This window comes from Staurois parvus, unplaced genomic scaffold (genome assembly GCF_062004578.1).
Source record: "Staurois parvus isolate SC_StPar_1 unplaced genomic scaffold, SC_StPar_1.0 ptg000684l, whole genome shotgun sequence".
Taxonomy (NCBI): domain Eukaryota; kingdom Metazoa; phylum Chordata; class Amphibia; order Anura; family Ranidae; genus Staurois; species Staurois parvus.
This window is the reverse complement of record NW_028318480.1, coordinates 1,386,849-1,406,078: the sequence shown is the minus strand read 5'-3', so window position 1 is coordinate 1,406,078 and position 19,230 is coordinate 1,386,849. Positions and strand designations below refer to the sequence as shown.

Here is a 19,230-nt window from a genome sequence, read left to right as displayed (position 1 = left end):
TATAGTATTTCATCCCTCATATAGTATTTCATCCCCCATATAGTATTTCATCCCCCCATATAGTATTTCATCCCCTCATATAGTATTTCATCCCTCATATAGTAATTCATCCCTCATATAGTATTTCATCCCTCATATAGTATTTCATCCCCCCATATAGTATTTCATCCCTCATAAAGTAATTCATCCCTCATATAGTAATTCATCCCCCATATAGTATTTCATCCCTCATATAGTATTTCATCCCCCCATATAGTATTTCATCCCTCATATAGTAATTCATCCCCCCATATAGTATTTCATCCCCCCATATAGTATTTCATCCCTCATATAGTAATTCATCCCTCATATAGTAATTCATCCCTCATATAGTATTTCATCCCTCATATAGTATTTCATCCCCCCATATAGTATTTCATCCCCCCATATAGTATTTCATCCCTCATAAAGTAATTCATCCCTCATATAGTATTTCATCCCCCACAGTACTATTCCCCCCCCCCTTCTAGTAAGCCAAGTCCCCCGTGTCAATTCACTTACCTTTTGCGTTCCTCTCGCTGTCTTCCCGCGCCGTTCGGGTCTTCAGGGCGGACTGTGAGAGGAGCCTAGCTCCCCTCCCCTCACGTTCGGCACGCTGCCCCGCCTACACACATCCTGACAGCCACATCCGCAGGCTGGATTAAAAGGTCCGCGCGGACTTTTGGGGCTGCCAACCGAGAGGAGGCAGGGGAGCGGCCGACCGAGAGGAGGGAGGGGAGCAGGCGCCCGGCACACAGAAGAGCCGCATTAGACTGGGTAAAGAGCCGCATGTGGCTCGCGAGCCGCGGCTTGCCGACCACTGGTCTAGCAGAATGTAAAAGCATTTTTACTTACCAGAGCCTCCGCTCCCCCAGCAGGCAGCACTTCCCTACATTCTGGGGGTCTATAGTGCCTTGGCATCATCATGTCCAATGCAGAACTAGGGACTCTGCATTGGTCTTGAGGACATTAGGATCTTATACTGCTGGGAGTGTAGGGAGGAAGACGCTGCAGGGCCAGTTTAGCAGCACAGAGCAGGAGAAGATGAGGGTAAGTAAATCTTCTTGAACAAGTTCCCTAGACCTAAATGAGTAAGTAACCCTTGCAGTGTGGACACTAGGCTCATTTTTAGGTTTCTCAGAATTGGGTGATAAGGTTGGCCTACCCAACTCATTTTCCTATTTAGAGTGATATTTTGGACAAAATTAATTTGTAGAAGGTAATGCTTGAATATGACTTCTCTGAGCACGAAGGTATAATTTAAGACCCGATAGGAACAGATTAAGAGTAAAGGTTAGGAGGTAACAATAGTGTGATATATTGTACATACTATTGAATTGTAATCAATTTGTCAATGATTTCAACTTGTTGTAATACATTTATGAAACTACTTTTTTATGATATGATTCTTTGATTCAGAATGATACCTTTAAAGTCCTCACCATACACCATACGATCCGACCTTACATTCTTTGAATCAACTTTAGATTTACAAACACTGTGGGGAACCTGCCTGAACTATCCAATTAAGTTCTATCCAGTCATATTGTAACATTTGTGATGAACTTTAAAAGCCAGAAACATCCATCATATCGTCTTCTGTCACCTACTGCCCCCTGCTTACATGTACGCTGTCAGTGCCATTCATGTTGCTCATTTCCCTCCACCCACTGCTGCCGCTGGCATCTTTATTTCATTATCTACATAAATGAATTTACCAGAAGATTGGAAACATGCGATGGGTTTTATTTAATTCATAATGTAAAACGCTCAGAACATGCAAGAGTTTCAACAAAAAGCAAATAAAAAACACAGAACTATTCTACTGGTCTGCAACTGATCAGGCCTGGATCTGTGGAATGACAGCGTAGTTGGGGGTTCAGTGTAGCAGACCTCCCAGCATTCAGGAAGCATGTTTTCCATATGGCACTGCTAAGCCTGTGCAAGGTAAGATGCAACAGCACCAACTACAGTTCTAATTTCTAGACTTGTATTTTTACACAGCACCAGGCTTTTTGTCACTTCTTTATGATGAGACAGGGAAAGAAAGTTTTGGATGGAGTGACCCCTCACACATAATGAGGTTGGTTTACTAAAGGCAAATAGTCTGTGCCCTTTGCAAGTGCAGTTGCACTCATTTTCCCTAGAGAGCAGTGAATGTCATGAAGCTCTACTGATTCCCATCATCCAATCTTGTGCAAGCAAAAATGTTGCTTTTTTATTTTCCTTTCACCTGATTGGGTATTTGTTACAAAGTGAAGCTTCACCACATTTACTAAGCTCAAGCTAAATGAGTGCAACTTCACAAAGTGCACAGTCTATTTGCCTTAAGTAAATCAACCCCAATCTGTCTCTTTGACCATTCAAGGCAAAGTGAAAGGTACTTTTGAAAGACCCCCAACATTAGCAGTCACCCCTTTGTCACACGCCTGCTGATCTGCTGATCCCAGGGACCTGGGAAAAGCCTGGCACTTGCTAATATCAAGGAGCATTAGACCTTCTCCCCTTCCTTCCAGGATGCAGTGTTGGGGTCTACCCATTGAAGTAACCCAGTGACTAGACTCACGGCTCTGACAGACAAACAGAGTGGTGTGAGAGCGTAGGGAAGGTGAGTATAACTGGGTGGGATGATGTTAATATATTAAGAGAACCTTTCATTTAGTCCTCAAAGGGCAAAGTGACAGATTCCATTTAAACAACACTTTCAATCTATATGTATTTATCATTTTATAAGACAGTGCTTTAAGTTTAAGCACCAGTCTCTTGTACGTTTTCATGTTTGACTGATATTTATCCTCATATCCAGTTTAAGCTGTTCTTGTTTTCTACACAAGTCCAGCAGATCAAGATTTATATTTCATCCACCTCTTCAATATCTTCTGTATCCTCCTTTCCAAAAGTCATAGTTCTCTCCTGCAATTTTTTCTTTCCTTTGCCCTTTTTTGATCTTTTCCCCCCACAGGTGCACCGCCGCACCCACATCACTTGGCGGATAACTTTTCTATCAAGGTGAGCACACTGAAAAGCCACTGGGCGTGTTTCAGTGACTGAGGGGCTGCAGAGTCGTCCATCAGAGCAATGACCGCAGAATCGGGGGAGTAGAGGAAGGCGTGACAGGCAGTCACGAAAACGAAGGTGCAGAGGCTGGGACCAGCGCATGACGCGACTACAGGCGTTGGTGGGCTTCAGGACCTGTAGGAGAGGCAAAATACTATTTAATGCAAAAATATTAGCATTTCACAAGCCATGAGGGGGGTGCCATAACCACATCTAAGATGTCTAGAAGCCCCTGGTCTTAAATACAGGAAACTCTAGCCATTTTAGTTTACTATAAGGCATTACACTAGTTATTCAAATTCAGTTATAATTGCAATTTCAAGAATCCCAGTCTAGTAAAAAGAACTGGATGCTGCTTTAAAATGGGGAACATTAATAAAACCACTAAATATAAAAAATTAATAGTACCGACTAATTTCCAAAAAGTGTGAAAGAAGCTTTAGACACCGTCAGTGAAAAAATATGCCTGGGGGAATGGATCAGTAGAGCTGGAACCCTGGGGTGATCCTATTGGCATTGTTATCCAATAGCTTTGCAGTATTGTTTATACAGGGTGTCTCGATTTCAGTCTGGCGACTTTTTCACAGCAAAGGATTCCATCAGTTTTCTTGGTTTGTATTGAAAATAAATAGATCTGATACTGAAGCACTATGCCAGGAGTTAATAGTCCAAAACAAATTTACTACAATGTATAACCAGGTGGAAGATCAGAAAAGAAATGCAGTATCTTGTGGGGGCCAAAACTCACCCCTTCATTATGACTAAAAGACAGGAAACGGGAATTGGACTGAAACAAAGATGCAATGTAAAGTATATGGTATTTTAACCAACTGATTGATGAAGCACAGTGTTGGCTACAGCAATAAAAATCTGATAGAGGCTCTAACCCTTTCCCGCACTATTACACAAGATCCCATTGTAGCTGGAAGTGGGCTTTAACGTCTCAGATGGGTCATCTTCATTCAGCTGCGAATCACATAGTATCATCAACAAAATCTTTCTATTTTTGACCTATGGCTGCTGAAGAGCTACATGGTAAACTTCCCTCCTTTTTTTTTAACATGGGACATCAACTCTTTTTGAGTGTATTGGAACCTCTCCATGTATTGGAAAGCCCTCTTTGTGTGGGGAGGATGCAATAGCTCTTTCTTCCTGCAGGCCACTATAGCAGGCTGAGTAGGCTTTCTGGGTCCAGAAATGTCTACACTCTCCAACAATTCCTCCATCCACTTCTCACCGTGTAATTGGCTCTGGTATATTGGCTCCTGCAAGGTCTGACCATACACAGCCTCCGCTCAGCCTTTGGAATACAGGTCTCTTTTTCATACGTTATCCGTATGGAGTTGCCGAATCCACATGTTTTCGAACAGGGGGTCCATTCAGTAGCAGGCTTGCAGGTAGGCATGTCCAACACCAGTGTAGAATCTTCTTCTGGATCTATGGACACAGAATAAGGACAAGGAGCAACATAGGATAAAGACCAATGTGCAGAGTGCAATAATCTATAGTGAACCCTGAGAATTCAACTTTTATTATGGCCACAGCTGGTTGCACGTGTTACAATCAAATTGTTCAGATTTACATTTAACTACAGCTTAGTAGTTAGCTTATGTAGATTGAGGGTTTGCCTGATTTATTGCTAAAATTAGCCAGTTCCTCTTCTCTCTTTACTTCTTAGTATTATGAAAACCTGCATACATGGGCTGTGATGTGCAGTGCTACACAGTGGTTGGGCTTTACTCCTCCTTCCGACAATGCAAGCCTAGGGGTCACTTACCTCTTTAAAAACATAGTGCTATGTTATAGTGAACAATTAGTAATTTTATAGTGGTTCTAAAGTCTAAAGTCATTTTCTGCATTAAGAGGAAAAACCTTCCATTCTGTGTCTCCCCCTTCCCCTCCCTAACACCTACTTGAAAATGGATCCAGTGTTGTGCCCAACTGCATGTCTTCACTTCCTCTCTTCTGGTTTCACAGGATTTGGTGAGAACAGTGGAAGCCATTGGCTCCTGCTGCTGTCAGCCAAATAATGTGAGCAGAGAGTGGGGGGTAGGTCCAAGCAGCGCTGTGTGTGTTTACAGACTCGCACAGCCCGACTCGGGAATGAGTCTGCACACCTGCCACCCTAGCATAGCTTGCTATGGGGGCAGACACAGAAGAGGAGGGGCCAAAAGTGGGGGACCCTAGAAGGGGAGGTTCGGGGCTGCTCTGTGCAATACCATTGCACAGAAAAGGTAAGTATTAAACCTGTTTAATATTTAAAAAAAAAAGGTTTACAATCACTTTAACTGAGCCTAAAAATTACCTGGTGTTTAGAATTTCTTGTTGAAATAGTAGTAAGCTTCCTGGTATGTGATTGTGCCTAGGCACTCTTGTTCCTACAGCTTCATAGCTTTATATCTGCAGTGTGGGATCTAAGGCACTGATGCTTCTAATATATGACTATAAATATAATAACTCTGCTCCAAAAGCGTAATAAAATATGTATCCATTTGCAGTCACTATGTTCTCTGTGGAGTGTGCCAAACAGTTATGTGAGTGACTGCACTTTAAATATTAAGTGTTAAATCACCTAAAACAAGAAAGTTATAGATAACACTGTGTAACAATGTATCAAAAAATATATATCCACTTTCACAAATATTATGCTCAAAAAATGTTACTGCTCAGTTCACAAACAATGTGTCCATAATAATTATTTGTAAATCCAAATAAATACAAACCAAGTTCTTAACCACTTCAGCCCAGGAAGGTTTTCCCCCTTTCCTGACCAGGCCAATTTTTGCTGTTTGGCACTTCACTATTTCATCTGGTAATTGCGTGGTCATTCATGTCCTTTTTTTCACACAAATAGAGATTTCCTTTTGTGGTATTTGATCACCACTGGGGTTTTTATTTTTTGTGATATAAACGAGGAAAAAGAATGAAAAGTTTGAAAAAACGAAAATTAAAAAAAAAAACAATAATCTCTACTTTCTGTTATAAAAAATATCCAATAAAATCAAATTTCTTCATGAATTTAGGCCAAAATGTATTCTGCTACATGTCTTTGGTAAAAAAAACAAACAACCAATATGTGTATATTAATTGGTTTGTAGCTTTTACTTTCTGACTGCCTACACATTACTTGAGGTGCTAAAATGCCAGGACAGTACAAACAAACCCCCAAATGACCCCTTTTTGGAAAGTAGACACCCCAAGGAATTTTCTCAGAGGCATGTTGAGTCCATAGAAGATTTTACTTTTACCACACATTTTTGTAAAATGAAATTTTTTTACACAAAGTTATCACTTAAATTATTTACTGCTCACACATGCCATGGGTATATGTGGAATAACACCCCAAAACTCATTCTGCTAATTTCTCCAAAGTATGGGGATACCACATATGAATGTATTTTTGGCAGCCTAGCCACATTCAGGCCCACAAAATCTTATGACCACTTTCAGGCTTTCAAAGGGCATATTTCCTCATGTCACTTCCTCACTACCTATCACAGTTTCGGAGGCCCTTAAAATGTTAGGATAGTACAAACACCCACCCAAATTACCCCTCTTTGGAAAGTAAACACACTCAGAAATTTGATAAGAAGCATGGTGAGTATTTGGCAGATTTCATTTTGGTCACAGGGTTTTGAAAAAAAAAGAAGAGAAAAAATACATTTTCGTTTTCTTTCATTTTCCAAAACCTTGGAAATGTACAACAAATGAGATTGCAAAATACTTACCATGCACCTTAGCAAATAACTTGGAGTGTCCACTTTCCAAAAAGGTGTCATTTGGGGGGGGGGAGTGATTCTACTACCCTGGCATTTCAGGGCCAACATTAGAAGCCTCTGCCACACACCACCCACTCTTCTAACCACTTGAAGACCAAGCGTTTTCTGACACTTTAGTTGCAAGTACTGCAGGCGGTCGGCAAGTGGTTAATGTTCACCTTTAAGTGTGATGGGTGCAAAAAAAAGATTTTTTTTTTAAATAAAAGACAATAAAATTGTAACAAAATCCTCTTTGTTCAAAATGTGATATAAAAACACCCAGTGTCCTTCACCTTTTTAGGTAAATGACTCACCTCTTTTCGAAAGAAAAATAAATAAATAAAAATGTGTATTTATATGGCCCCTTTCACATGGGATGGACCGGTCAGCAGATCCGCTTGCTCAGTGGGGGATCTGTCTGCTGATCCTCGCTGAGCAAGTGGATGACAGGTCAGTGTCCGCTCAACTTATGATGAGCAGACACAGACACAGCCCGCTGTCCTCAATCGGCTGTCAGATGGAAATGGACCACCTGTTCGTTTCCATCCAACTGTCATCTGATCCGATCTGCCAGATGGATGGAGAACAGATCCCCATCCATCAGTTTTTAGCGAACAGGATCAGATCAGATGTAGGCAGGTGTAAACGGACATATGTCTGTTTGCACTCACGGCTCCATAGAGAGCAATGCAGCGCCTGATCAGGTTCTCTTGGAAAACAGACAAATGGACCCGATTGGGTCCACACGTAGAAAAGGGGACTAAAAGGTGTCATATACTATACAATCTACATCAGATCCTGTATCAGTCTCGAACATACAAAGATGAGTTAATGGATCCATTCCCTTCATTAATGGACTTGCAAACTAGTCATGCGAGGTTCTCACAGCTCCAGATCATTTGCCAACATGTCAAAAACAAAAAAGAAGGTTTTATAGCTTGAAACAATCCACTATTTATTGATAAGAAAACTATGATAAGTACACTCACATTGCCATGTGTCATGCCCGACACTAAGGAGGTATGTACATGTACAAAAAAGGCCGCCAGCTCCAGCCACAAACATAGGCTGCAGGTCAGGCTGTGGGCTGACATGTTTCAACATGTGTCATCATTAGAGGTGTTCTGCCTAAAAGCTACTAAATGTTCCTAAATGCTAGTACATAAAATGCTCAAAATTAGCATTTAGTTCTGCAAAGAGCCCTGCTTTTTTAAGCCAGTGTGCATGGACCCTAAATCTTTCTCTCTATACTAAAGTAAAAAGTTTTCTTTCTGTGATTATCCCCAATGAGAAGATTTTCCTTCACTTCTAGCCTCAGTGTCAACCTGTTACCAAGACAGGAAATGAGGAGAAAATGTTTGGTATGTGATCTAAGTATTGTCACTTACCTAATTGGAGAAATTCAGTAAGCAAATCAGTGACACCATTAGATGCAGATCAGGATGCAATGTCTATATACTGTACCATTTTTGAATTTATGACCCCTGCACCTGTATTCCTAAGCAGTCAACTGGGACAATTTTGCCAAATTCTAAGACAGATTTGGGGCCCATCTACTTCTTTGCATTGCAGCGTTCTAAAAGATAGGTGAATTGCATGAGCTCCCTTTCATACAGGCAGTGAACTTTACCACACCTCTAAAAAGTGATCCATGGTGGATTGTTTTTTAGAAGTGATTGAGCAGCAATTTACAGGGGTGTAGTTGGCAGTACTCCCAGCGTGGCGTGATTCTATTAATTTTAATGGGTGTGTTTGGCAAGCAGTACTATACTATAATTGCTGTATTGTCTCCCTTTATATTGTAAAGCGCTGAGCAAACTGTTGGTGCTATATAAATCCTGTATAATAATAATAATCTGAGTTAAATTTGCTGTACCACTTAGCAAAACTGTATCACTGAACAAATCTGAGTGGCCTTTCTGTTTGTACGTGAATCAACTGCCTGTTTTTACCAGCCCTTTGCCGCCTGTGTGAGCTTGGCTTTAATGCATCAGGGTGCAATTCTGTTACAGTGATTAAAAATGTATTTCTTTTTTTTAAATAACAAACATGTTATACTTACCTGCCCTGTGGTCTGGCACTGAGCAGCCCCCATCCTCCTCTTCCGAGGTCCCCCGCCGCCACTCTTGGCTCCTCCCCTACCAATTGCCCCCAGAGCAAGCCACTTGCTATGGAGGCTCTTGTATGGGCTCTATCCCGAGCTGCGCCACACACAGCGCTGCTCAGCCTTGCCCTCTGCTCTCTCCTTACAGGCTGTGATTGACAATAGCAAGAGCCAATAGTTCCCACTGCTGCCTCCATGGTCTGTGGGGTAAGAAAGCATAAAAGCCCACATTATTCAGCCAGCTCTAGGATGTTTTTTAAACATGTTTGCCATGCTAACCTTAAAGAGGACCTTCTCCTTCATTCTATAAACCTGTCACTAATTAATAGAAAATCATACTTACCTACTGTATATCCAGGGCCGTGGATAAGTGGGTACCACCAGTCCTCCTGTACGGGGCTCAGGCCAGGAGGGGGGCCCAGGCTGGGTGAGTTGGATATGGGCATGGCATCAAATTACTGGAACCAGTCCCATTCTTATTCTCCTCTTCCTGCTGCAGGGATAGTCATACAGGGAATCAGTTCCAGTAATTGCCACCCCCCCCCCCCCCCACACACTGCACCCATCATCCTCCCTGTGCACCATACTTTTCCCTCTGCTGCCCAGGTCCCTCCCCCCCCCTCCCGTGTGCCCCCAACCCCTGCAGTGCTGCTGGCTTCCCTCCCACAGGCAGCTGCAAGCACACAATAGGATCCTTCAAAATGGAGAGTGGGAAATGGGTCTGGTAAATATGTTACAATTACCAATCCCTTTCTTGAATGAATGAACACAATGAGTGATCAGTACTGTGCTTTAAACTGTTTTTTTTTTTCTTGGAGTGGGCCCTGTCAGGTCAGCTGTATGGGGCCCCATGGTTTCTAACAGCAGCCCTATGTAACTCATTGTGACTTTCTTCATTCTTACCTATTGTTGTCCTGCCTCAGTGTTGCCTGGGTCCTCGTTACTGTGCTGCCAATTTACTTGATACTGCACATGGGTCTGTTGGAGCTCATGACATCATACACTTCATCTTGTGCATGTGCTGTACCACATTACTTACATCTCTTGACAAAAAGACCCCTCAAAAGATCGCAAGGAGAAGCATTTTTCCCAGTAATTGAATGTAATTTCATACAGTGTATAGGGACAATAAGGCATAATGTCATGCAATTAATCTTACACATGCTTGGTATGACAATACTGTGAGATCTTGCAGTTTAGGTATGAGATTTCCATGAAGACAATGATGACACTGCGTTCCCAGGGGGCATCTGTCACAGTGGGTATCATAGCTGGGGCTATGTCACCACTGTCTTCAAGGAAAACAGGAAATGGAAGGCAAAAAAAAGCATTAAGCAAAGATCAGTATGCAAAGAAGAACACTGATGTGCATTTTAGGGAAAGGGGAAATATTTCTGTTTTAATTGCTGTTGATAAAAAATGATGGTTACAGTGTTTTATAATTAAAGCTCAGGTTACACACACATAGCTGATTGCGTCAGAAAAGTAACTAAGCCCCACTACTCATCACCAGATGGCTTTGTATAAAGTTTCACTTTAGAATGCTCTGCAATCCCAATGTCCCCAACTTATTTTAAATGTTTACTTGAAAAATAAAGATTTTATATACATAGTAAAATGTATATATAAAGTACCAGTTCTAGTCCTCATGCACACTGGACGTTTTTACAGCTGCTGTTTGGCTTTTGGCGTTTTTTTCTATAGGCAGTAAACTCACCAGCATGTTATCCTATGGGGTTTATTTACTAAACCTGGAGAGTACAAAGTCAGGCTCACGTCTGCATAGAAACCAATCAGCTTCTAACCTCAGCTTGTTCAGTTAAGCTTTGGCAATGAAACCTGGAAGCTGATTGGTTTCTATGCAGAAGTGAGCCTGACTTTGTACTTTCCAGGTTTAGTAAATAAACCCCTATGTGTTCATGCACACATAGACTTTAATCAGTGTTTTTTGGCAGGGGCATCTTTGGGCTGGAAAAAAAAACAGAACTAGTGGGTTTCTAGAGTTTTTTAGCTTTAAAAACATTCTAACGCAAAACGTGGCAAACTGGCTTTTTCGGCGTTTTTTTATCCAAAATGTTTTTTTTGGGGGTAAAAATGCTAAAAAAAGAAATCACTTAAAAATGCAGCTAAATGCTAATGCAAAAACGCTAGAAAATGCAGAAAAACTCACATTTTTAACATGACTTTATGCAGCTAACGCTACTGGCATTTTTAAAATGCCCAGTGAGAATGAGGACTTAAAAACACATCAACCTAAACAATGTAATTAAAATTTGCCCAAATCTATTATAGTTTCCAATTAAAAAGCCAAGACATTATGAGCAGAAATTGGTGGACATTGATAACAAAGGGTTGCTTGCATTCAATCAAGAATACAGTTTTAGTGATTATACAGCAAACTCTGGCACTGCCCTTTAAAATCATAAACGGGACTACATAACCTGTTTCTAGGAAAACTGCTATTCACTAACCTTTGCACACTCCTTGCTTTTTCATAGGGTCCAGTTGATAATCACAGGTCAGATTTTTCATGTTGTCACAGGGTCTGAATCCGTCACACTCAGAGTCAATATCCTGGACGCACACATTGCATCCACAGTCGCAAGTGTCCAGAACTGTTCCCAGAGGGCAGGTGGGATTTTCGGGACATTGGCAAACTTGGGGACATTCCTAACAAATGAAGAAAAAAGGTGAGACTTCAGTCTCCAGTACACCCAAAAGAAATATATGTTGCTTGTCAAGTTCCTCTATAAGCTCAACATGAGCTGGCAGATCTGTCACTGGAAATAGAAAAACACAGAAAATATACACTCACTGGCCACTTTATTAGGTACACTTTGCTAGTGCCAAGAAAATATCCCCCACACCATTACACACCACCACCAACAGCCTGAACCATTGATTCAAACCAGGATGAATCCATTCTTTCATGTTGTTTATGCCAAACTCTGACCCTACCATCTAAATGTCACAGCTGAGATCGAATGCCCATTCTCCTCTGACCTCTGACATCAACAAGGCATTTTCATTCACACAACTGCCACTCACTGGATATTTTCTCTTTTTTGGACCATTCCTTGTAAACCCTAGAGATGGTTGTGTGTGAATATCCCAGTAGATCAGCAGTTTTTGAAATATTCAGACCAGCCCGTCTAGCACCAACAGTCATGCATTGTTCAAAGTCACTTAAATCCAAAGTCACTTAAATCCATGCTCGGTTTGAACTTCAGCAAGTTGTATTCACCATGTCTAGATGCCTAAATGCATTGAGTTGCTGTCATGTGACTGATTGATTAACAATTTGTATTACCAAGCAATTAAACAGGTGTACCTAATAAAGTGTCTGAGTATAGCTCTGTGTTTGTCTCAGGCATATTTACATTTAAGCCTAGTACACACAATGAGAAAATTGGAGAACAAATACTGCTTTCGGAGCAATCATCCGATAATCTGATTGTTAGTACACAGCTTTCGAGAGCCAATCACGACAGGTCATGCAAAGAGACAAGCATGAACATTTTCCTTGTACGAGAGCAGAACGAATGATTTTTGTTTAATCAATACAGTATCAGTAAAAAATCAAGTGAGTAAGACCGCTAATGCTCCAAAACGAAAGAATGCATTACAATACAATACATTAGATCACTTCTGAAGTTGTATTCTGTCTTACAAGAATTTTTGTAACTTACTAACCTATTCTTTTTTGATATGAGACTAGCATGCAAGAAAAAAATGGACAATCATTTGTCATCGTGTGTATTGGGCTTTACTTGCTGTTGACTGACTAACTAACTACCTCTGCTGGAAGTCTGTTTCAAGAATCAACTGCTCTTCTGGTAAAATAAGGCTTTCTAAGGTTAGAGTAGTGAAACCCCTGGAGGAGCCACTGGATTTCAGGTCTTTTTCCACTTCACAGCTCCCACAGCTGGGCAAAGGGAATTTTCCACACTCTCTCTGATGGCTCAACAAACAGTCTAAGGGTTTTGGACACTCGGAACATACTTTATAATATACCCTAAATATGGGTATAACATGAAAAATGCTCAGAAATGTGGTGTTAGCTTTTAAAGTTTTTAGTCATATCCCCCGTTCCACTGAGAGATTTTCATCCTTGGTTTAAAAAGAAAGTTAATTTTTTTTTCAGTTTTGGATAGGGTGAAGATCCTGGTCAGGTTTTTTTCCCTGTATGTGTCCCTTTGGGAAGATTTTCCTTCTCTTCCTGTCCCACAGACACAGCAGGAAGAAAAAGGTGAACTCTCCAAAATGAAGAGATATCCCCAGGGGCAGACTGACAAGTCATGGGGCCCCCGGGCAATAGGGGATCATGGGGCCCCTGTGTCCTTGCCCAAACTCAAAAAAGCCTATGAAAAAGGTACCAGGGGCATCTCATGGGGCCCCCTACTGATCCTGGGCCCTCGGGCAGTGCCCGAGTTTCCAAGTGGTCAGTCCGCTCCTGGATATCCCCTTTAGACAGTTGTCACCAAAACAGGTATTCTGATTGGACGATTCCCCTCATCTCCTGCTCTGGTGACATCTGAAACATTTTGGATTTCTTCATAGCTTGTATAGGTGGATATAAACTCCTAACCAAACGGCATAGGACCCCTAAGGTCCTATATCAAATATTCCCCCAAGTATCCAACCATTATTGGAAAACAAATCTTCTTGCATATTATTATTATTATTATACAGTATTTATATAGCGCCAAAAGGTTTGCTCAGCGCTGTACATTATAGTGAGGGACAGAACATGAGACAATACAGTAACAAAACAATACACGAGGGGTTCGAGGGACCTGCTCTTTCGAGCTTACAATCTAGGAATTTCCTGGGAGTGCCACTCTGGGAATTTGTAGAACAAATGATAAAGACTCTTAAAAGTGTGTCTCTGGAGAGGAACCCAGCAGCCTGTCTTCTGCACAATACTCCATTATACACTCACCGGCCACTAAGGTACACCTTGCTAGTACTGGGTTGGACACCCTTTTGCCTTCAGAACTGCCTTAATACTTTGTGGCATAGGTTCAAAAAGGTGTTGGAAACATTCCTCAGAGATTTTGGTCCATATTGACATGAAGGCATCACGCAGTTGCTGCAAATTTGTCGGCTGCACATCCATGAACCATTGGTACAAGGCAGGATGGATCCATGCTTTCATGTTGTTTACACTAAATTCTGACCCTACCATCTGAATGTTGCAGCTGAAATCAAGACTAATAAGACCAGGCAACGTTTTTCCAATCTTCTGTTATCCAATTTTGGTGAGTCTGTGTGAATTGTAGCCTCTGTTTCCTGTTCTTAGTTGACAGGAGTGGCACCCAGTGTGGTCTTCTGCTGCTGCAGCCCATCTGCTTTAAGGTTGGATGTGTTGTGCGTTCAGAAATGATACTCTGCGTACCTTGGTTGTAACAAGTGGTTATTTGAGTTACTGTTGCCTTTCTATCATCTCAAACCAGTCTGCCCATTCTCCTCTGACCTCTGACATCAACAAGGCATTTTCATCCACACAACTGCCGCTCACTGGATATTTTCTCTTTTTCGGACCATTCTCTGTAAACCCTAGAGATGGTTGTGCATGAAAATTAAAGTAGATCAGTAGTTTTTGAAATACTCAGACCAGCCTGTCTGGCACCAACGACCATGTCATGTTCAAAGTCACTTAAGTCCCCTTTCTTCTTCATTCTGATGCTTGGTTTGAACTTCAGCAAGTTATTTTCACTACGTCTACATGCTTAAATGCATTGAGTTGCTGCCGTATGGCTGGCTGATTAGCAATTGAACAGGCATACCTAACAAAGTGGCCGGTGACTGCATATTAAAAAATAGCAAAGTTCACTGCTTAAACACCTTCTTAATGCAGCAAAAGCCTACATCCTAGCAACATGAAAACAAAACTCTACTCCTGTTATAACACAATGTCTAGCCAGCATCATAGAGATCCAACAGTTGAGAAACCTCACTATGGCGTGTGGGGTAAGTAGATAGGGGTGAAGGTTACATCCTCCACATTTTTCAATTGACTTGTTGGGTGCCAATTCTGGGAAACATGAGAGACCTACCCCAGGGTGTGTTTTTCTGGGCTAGCTAGGCACCTGAGACATAATCACTCTACTTCACACACATGGGTTACCTTTACTCTGTGCCATTTTGCCGGGTGCAGTTCTCCTCAGGGAACTGAGAAAACAGGCAAGACCATGAAAAAGAAAAAAAGGCAAGGCCAGGGAACTCTTTGGACTTGGTCCACTGTCCATTTTTATATACACAGGTGCAGTGGGTCCGACCCAAAGATCCCACCAAAAAGCCAAAGAACCAGGAAAGGCATTAACCCCTAACCCTCCCTTCTGGGGCAGCACCTATCTAATGAAGTTCAATCTGCTTACAGACCCTGAAAGCTCAGGATGAGAACTATTGGCAAGTATGGACACAATGGTTTGTCTATACAGACCAGACTTTTTTTTAGCATCAATGTAGAGAGGAGAATTCCATACCCTCTATTTATATAAAAATTGTGGAACTAATTTATTTTCACTACCAATTCACTATTTAAACACTACAAAATGCAACAATGATGTGCAAGCAACCCATACCAGCCGGTCATATTTTCCCTTTCAGAAGTCAGAACAATGAAAGAAGAATGCTAATTGGTTGCTATGGATTGCTGCATTTTCCATATTTCTCTTCGCCTTATTTATAGGAAACCTGTGCTGGAAGAAATATGGGGCCTGCCATCACTGCAGTGTTAATTTTGTGGTCACATTTTGATTTAGTTTTAGTCTTTTGACCAAAATGCCATTTTAGTTTTAATCATATATTTAAGTCATCTGAATTGTTTTAGTTTTAGCCATATTTTAGTCAACTAAAATCTCCAGTACATTTTAGTCAACTAAAATGTAATGGGTTTAGTTAAATTGTAACACATTATTTAAGCATTTCCCTAGAGTTTCCAAACTCATTATATACTCCTGAAGTAAAATCGAATAACTTATTATTTAGTATTTTAAAGTGTTACTAAACCCACAACAGTAAAATCAGTCTGTATATGCAGTAAAGCATGCTTGTTATACTCACTGTGTAAAAAGGCTGTTTGATCCTGTCTTCTCTGCCGTCCTCTTGTTCAAATATCCACACAGATAAGACAGACTGAACCCGTAGCCCTTCTGCACATTCTCATTTTGGTGTGTATTACTAGAGAGGTTTTTTTTTTTCTTGGGAGAGTGCAGGTGATCAGCACAGGGCCAATCAGCTCTGTCCAGACAGAGGTCAGGGGTTTTGCATCCTCCTAGAGCAGAAAGAAAACTCCTCCTTAGTCATATTTTAGTCGACTAAATTAGTGATAATTTAGCCAACAAAAATATTTATGATAACAAAATTACTGCATCGCTGACCTCAACCTTAAAAAGCTAGTTTCTTGGCTGTTTCTGGCTTTAATACTGTCTGAGTCGCTGGCCTGGAATAAGCATTCAGATCTAAAAAGTCAGATCCCCTAATCTTCACACTTGTTCTGGGTTAGTGAAATACTAAAGCCATTGGATCAGCATGACAGCCAGGGAACAAGTATTTTCAGGAAAGGTCAGCAATGGTAGTCTGAATAGTTGCATACAATGTCCTTCCTATAAATCTAAAAGTGAATATTAGAGATGAAACATACAATTTTGACCTTGTCTTACCGGCCTCTCTCCCAATGTCCATGTCACAGATAATAAAATGATGCAGATTGCAGCGTATGGTCCCATTGCCAGGGATGACCCCAGGAGTCCTTAGGTTGCCCAAGAAGACGGAGCTCCATATATAATCTAAGGAGATATAATCCTATTGGACAAAGCATTTTGTGAGTCAGAGCACAATGGCTAACAAGTGGTATCATTGATGAACATTAAAATTCCATGAATACATATATATAGAACGTCTGCAGGGTGTGATAACACTGTGGGTGAGATAGGGAAGTGGTGACATTATCTTTTTTGGAATTGTAGAGGACATTTTTTTTTTCTTTTGGTGTTTCCAACTGTGCAATGCTCTGTTAGGCCAAGAACACTTTAAAGTATATGTAAATCCCAAAACGAAAATATAATAAACTGCAGCTTATTGGTCCCTAGATGTGGTGGCTGCTTCAGTTATCTTAATTCATACTTTTTCCCTATTTGTTTTCACCTGGTGCTCTTTTCAGTAACACACTTCCTGTATTTGATAGTGTGGGGTGAAGAAATGCTGGTTCCTTTCTTATAAATTTAATTTCTGTACACTTGGTGGAGCGGGTTTTTAAACAGTTGCCGACTGCTCTATATAGGGTGACCAGTCTGTGCAGAATCACTTAGTGTATATATACATGATTCCACCCTTCCTGTTAGGGGGTGCTTATGCCGCTTCTGCTGTCATTTGTCACAGCAAAAGCAGATCAGCATGTGCTGGCCAATGGATGATCGCCGACACCTGCTGATCAGCAAGGAGACACACTGTATAGAGCTTTGCATATGTCTGCATCTGTCATCGGGGATGTGCTGGATTATGTTTCTCTGAAAAGCAGGGAATAAAATCCAGCACGTCCCTTAGTAAAAGCACCTAAAAGTAAACACAAACACACTGGTTAGGCACACAGTTAACCCTTTGATCACCCTAGATGTTTAACCCCTTCCCAGCCAGTGTCATTACTATAGTGACAGTGTATATTTTTAGCATTGATCACTGTATCAGTATCGCTGGTTCCCACAAAGTGTCAGTTAGTGTCAGATTGTTTGCCGCAATATTGCAGTCCTGCTATAAGTCGCTGATTGCTGCCATTACTAGTATACAAAAAACAAAATTTCCAGTATATGTCCCATAATTTGTAGATGCTATAACTTTTGTGCAAACCAATCAATATACGCTTATTGGGATTTCTTCTTACCAAAAACATGTACAGTGGGGCAAAAAAGTATTTAGTCAGCCACCAATTGTGCAAGTTCTCCCACTTAAAAAGATGAGAGAGGCCTGTAATTGGCATCATAGGTAGACCTCAACTATGAGAGACAAAATTAGAAAAATCCAGTCAATCACATTGGCTGATTTGGAAAGAATTTATTTGCAAATTATGGTGGAAAATAAGTATTTGGTCAATATCAAAAGTTCATCTCAATACTTTGTTATATATCCTCTGTTGGCAATGACAGAGGTCAAATGTTTCCTTTAAGTCTTCACAAGGTTGGCACACACTGTTGCTGGTATGTTGGCCCATTCCTCCATGCAGATCTCCTCTAGAGCAGTGATGTTTTGGGGCTGTCGCTGGGCAACACAGACTTTCAACTCCCTCCAAAGGTTTTCTATGGGGTTGAGATCTGGAGACTGGCTAGGCCACTCCAGGACCTTGAAATGCTTCTTACGAAGCCACTCCTTCGTTGCCCGGGTGGTATGTTTGGGATCATTGTCATGTTGGAAGACCCAGCCACGTTTCATCTTCAATGCCCTTGCTGATGGAAGGAGGTTTGCACTCAAAATCTCACGATACATGGCCCCATTCATTTTGTCCTGCACATGGATCAGTCGTCCTGGTCCCTTTGTGGAGAAACAGCCCCAAAGCATGATGTTGCCACCCCCATGCTTCACAGTAGGTATGGTGTTCTTTGGATGCAACTGAGCATTCTCTCTCCCCCAAACACGACGAGTTGTGTTTCTACCAAACAGTTCTATTTTGGTTTCATCTGACCATATGACATTCTCCCAATCCTCTTCTGGATCATCCAAATGCTCTCTAGCAAACTTCAGACGGGCCCGGACATGTACTGGCTTAAGCAGGGGGACACGTCTGGCACTGCAGGATCTGAGTCCCTGGCGGCATAGTGTGTTACTGATGGTAGCCTTTGTTACGTTGGTCCCAGCTATCTGCAGGTCATTCACTAGGTCCCCCCGTGTGGTCCTGGGATTTTTGCTCACCGTTCTTGTGATCATTTTGACCCCACGGGGTGAGATCTTGCATGGAGCCCCAGATCGAGGGAGATTATCCGTGGTCTTGTATGTCTTCCATTTTCTAATTATTGCTCCCCCAGTTGATTTGTTCACACCAAGCTGCTTGCCTATTGCAGATTCAGTCTTCCTAGCCTGGTGCAGGTCTGCAATTTTGTTTCTGGTGTCCTTTGACAGCTCTTTGGTCTTCACCATAGTGGAGTTTGGAATGTGACTGTTTGAGGTTGTGGACAGGTGTCTTTTATACTGATAACAAGTTCAAACAGGTGCCATTGATACAGGTAATGAGTGCAGGACAGAGGAGCCTCTTAAAGAAGAAGGTACAGGTCTGTGAGAGCCAGAAATCTTGCTTGTTTG

General features: G+C 41.5%; 1 protein-coding gene across 1 annotated transcript; it reads right to left on the bottom strand.

The window, feature by feature from the left end:
• Positions 1 to 1,743: 1,743 nt before the first annotated feature.
• On the bottom strand, positions 1,744 to 16,754 carry LOC149447482 (CCN family member 3-like). Its single transcript, XM_089652500.1, has 4 exons — positions 16,605 to 16,754; positions 11,409 to 11,607; positions 4,313 to 4,512; positions 1,744 to 3,210 (listed from the first exon to the last, which is right to left on the bottom strand). The coding sequence occupies exons 1-4, from the start codon at positions 16,668 to 16,670 to the stop codon at positions 2,869 to 2,871; spliced, it is 807 nt and encodes a 268-aa protein (XP_089508626.1). The 5' UTR covers positions 16,671 to 16,754; the 3' UTR covers positions 1,744 to 2,868.
• Positions 16,755 to 19,230: the final 2,476 nt, after the last annotated feature.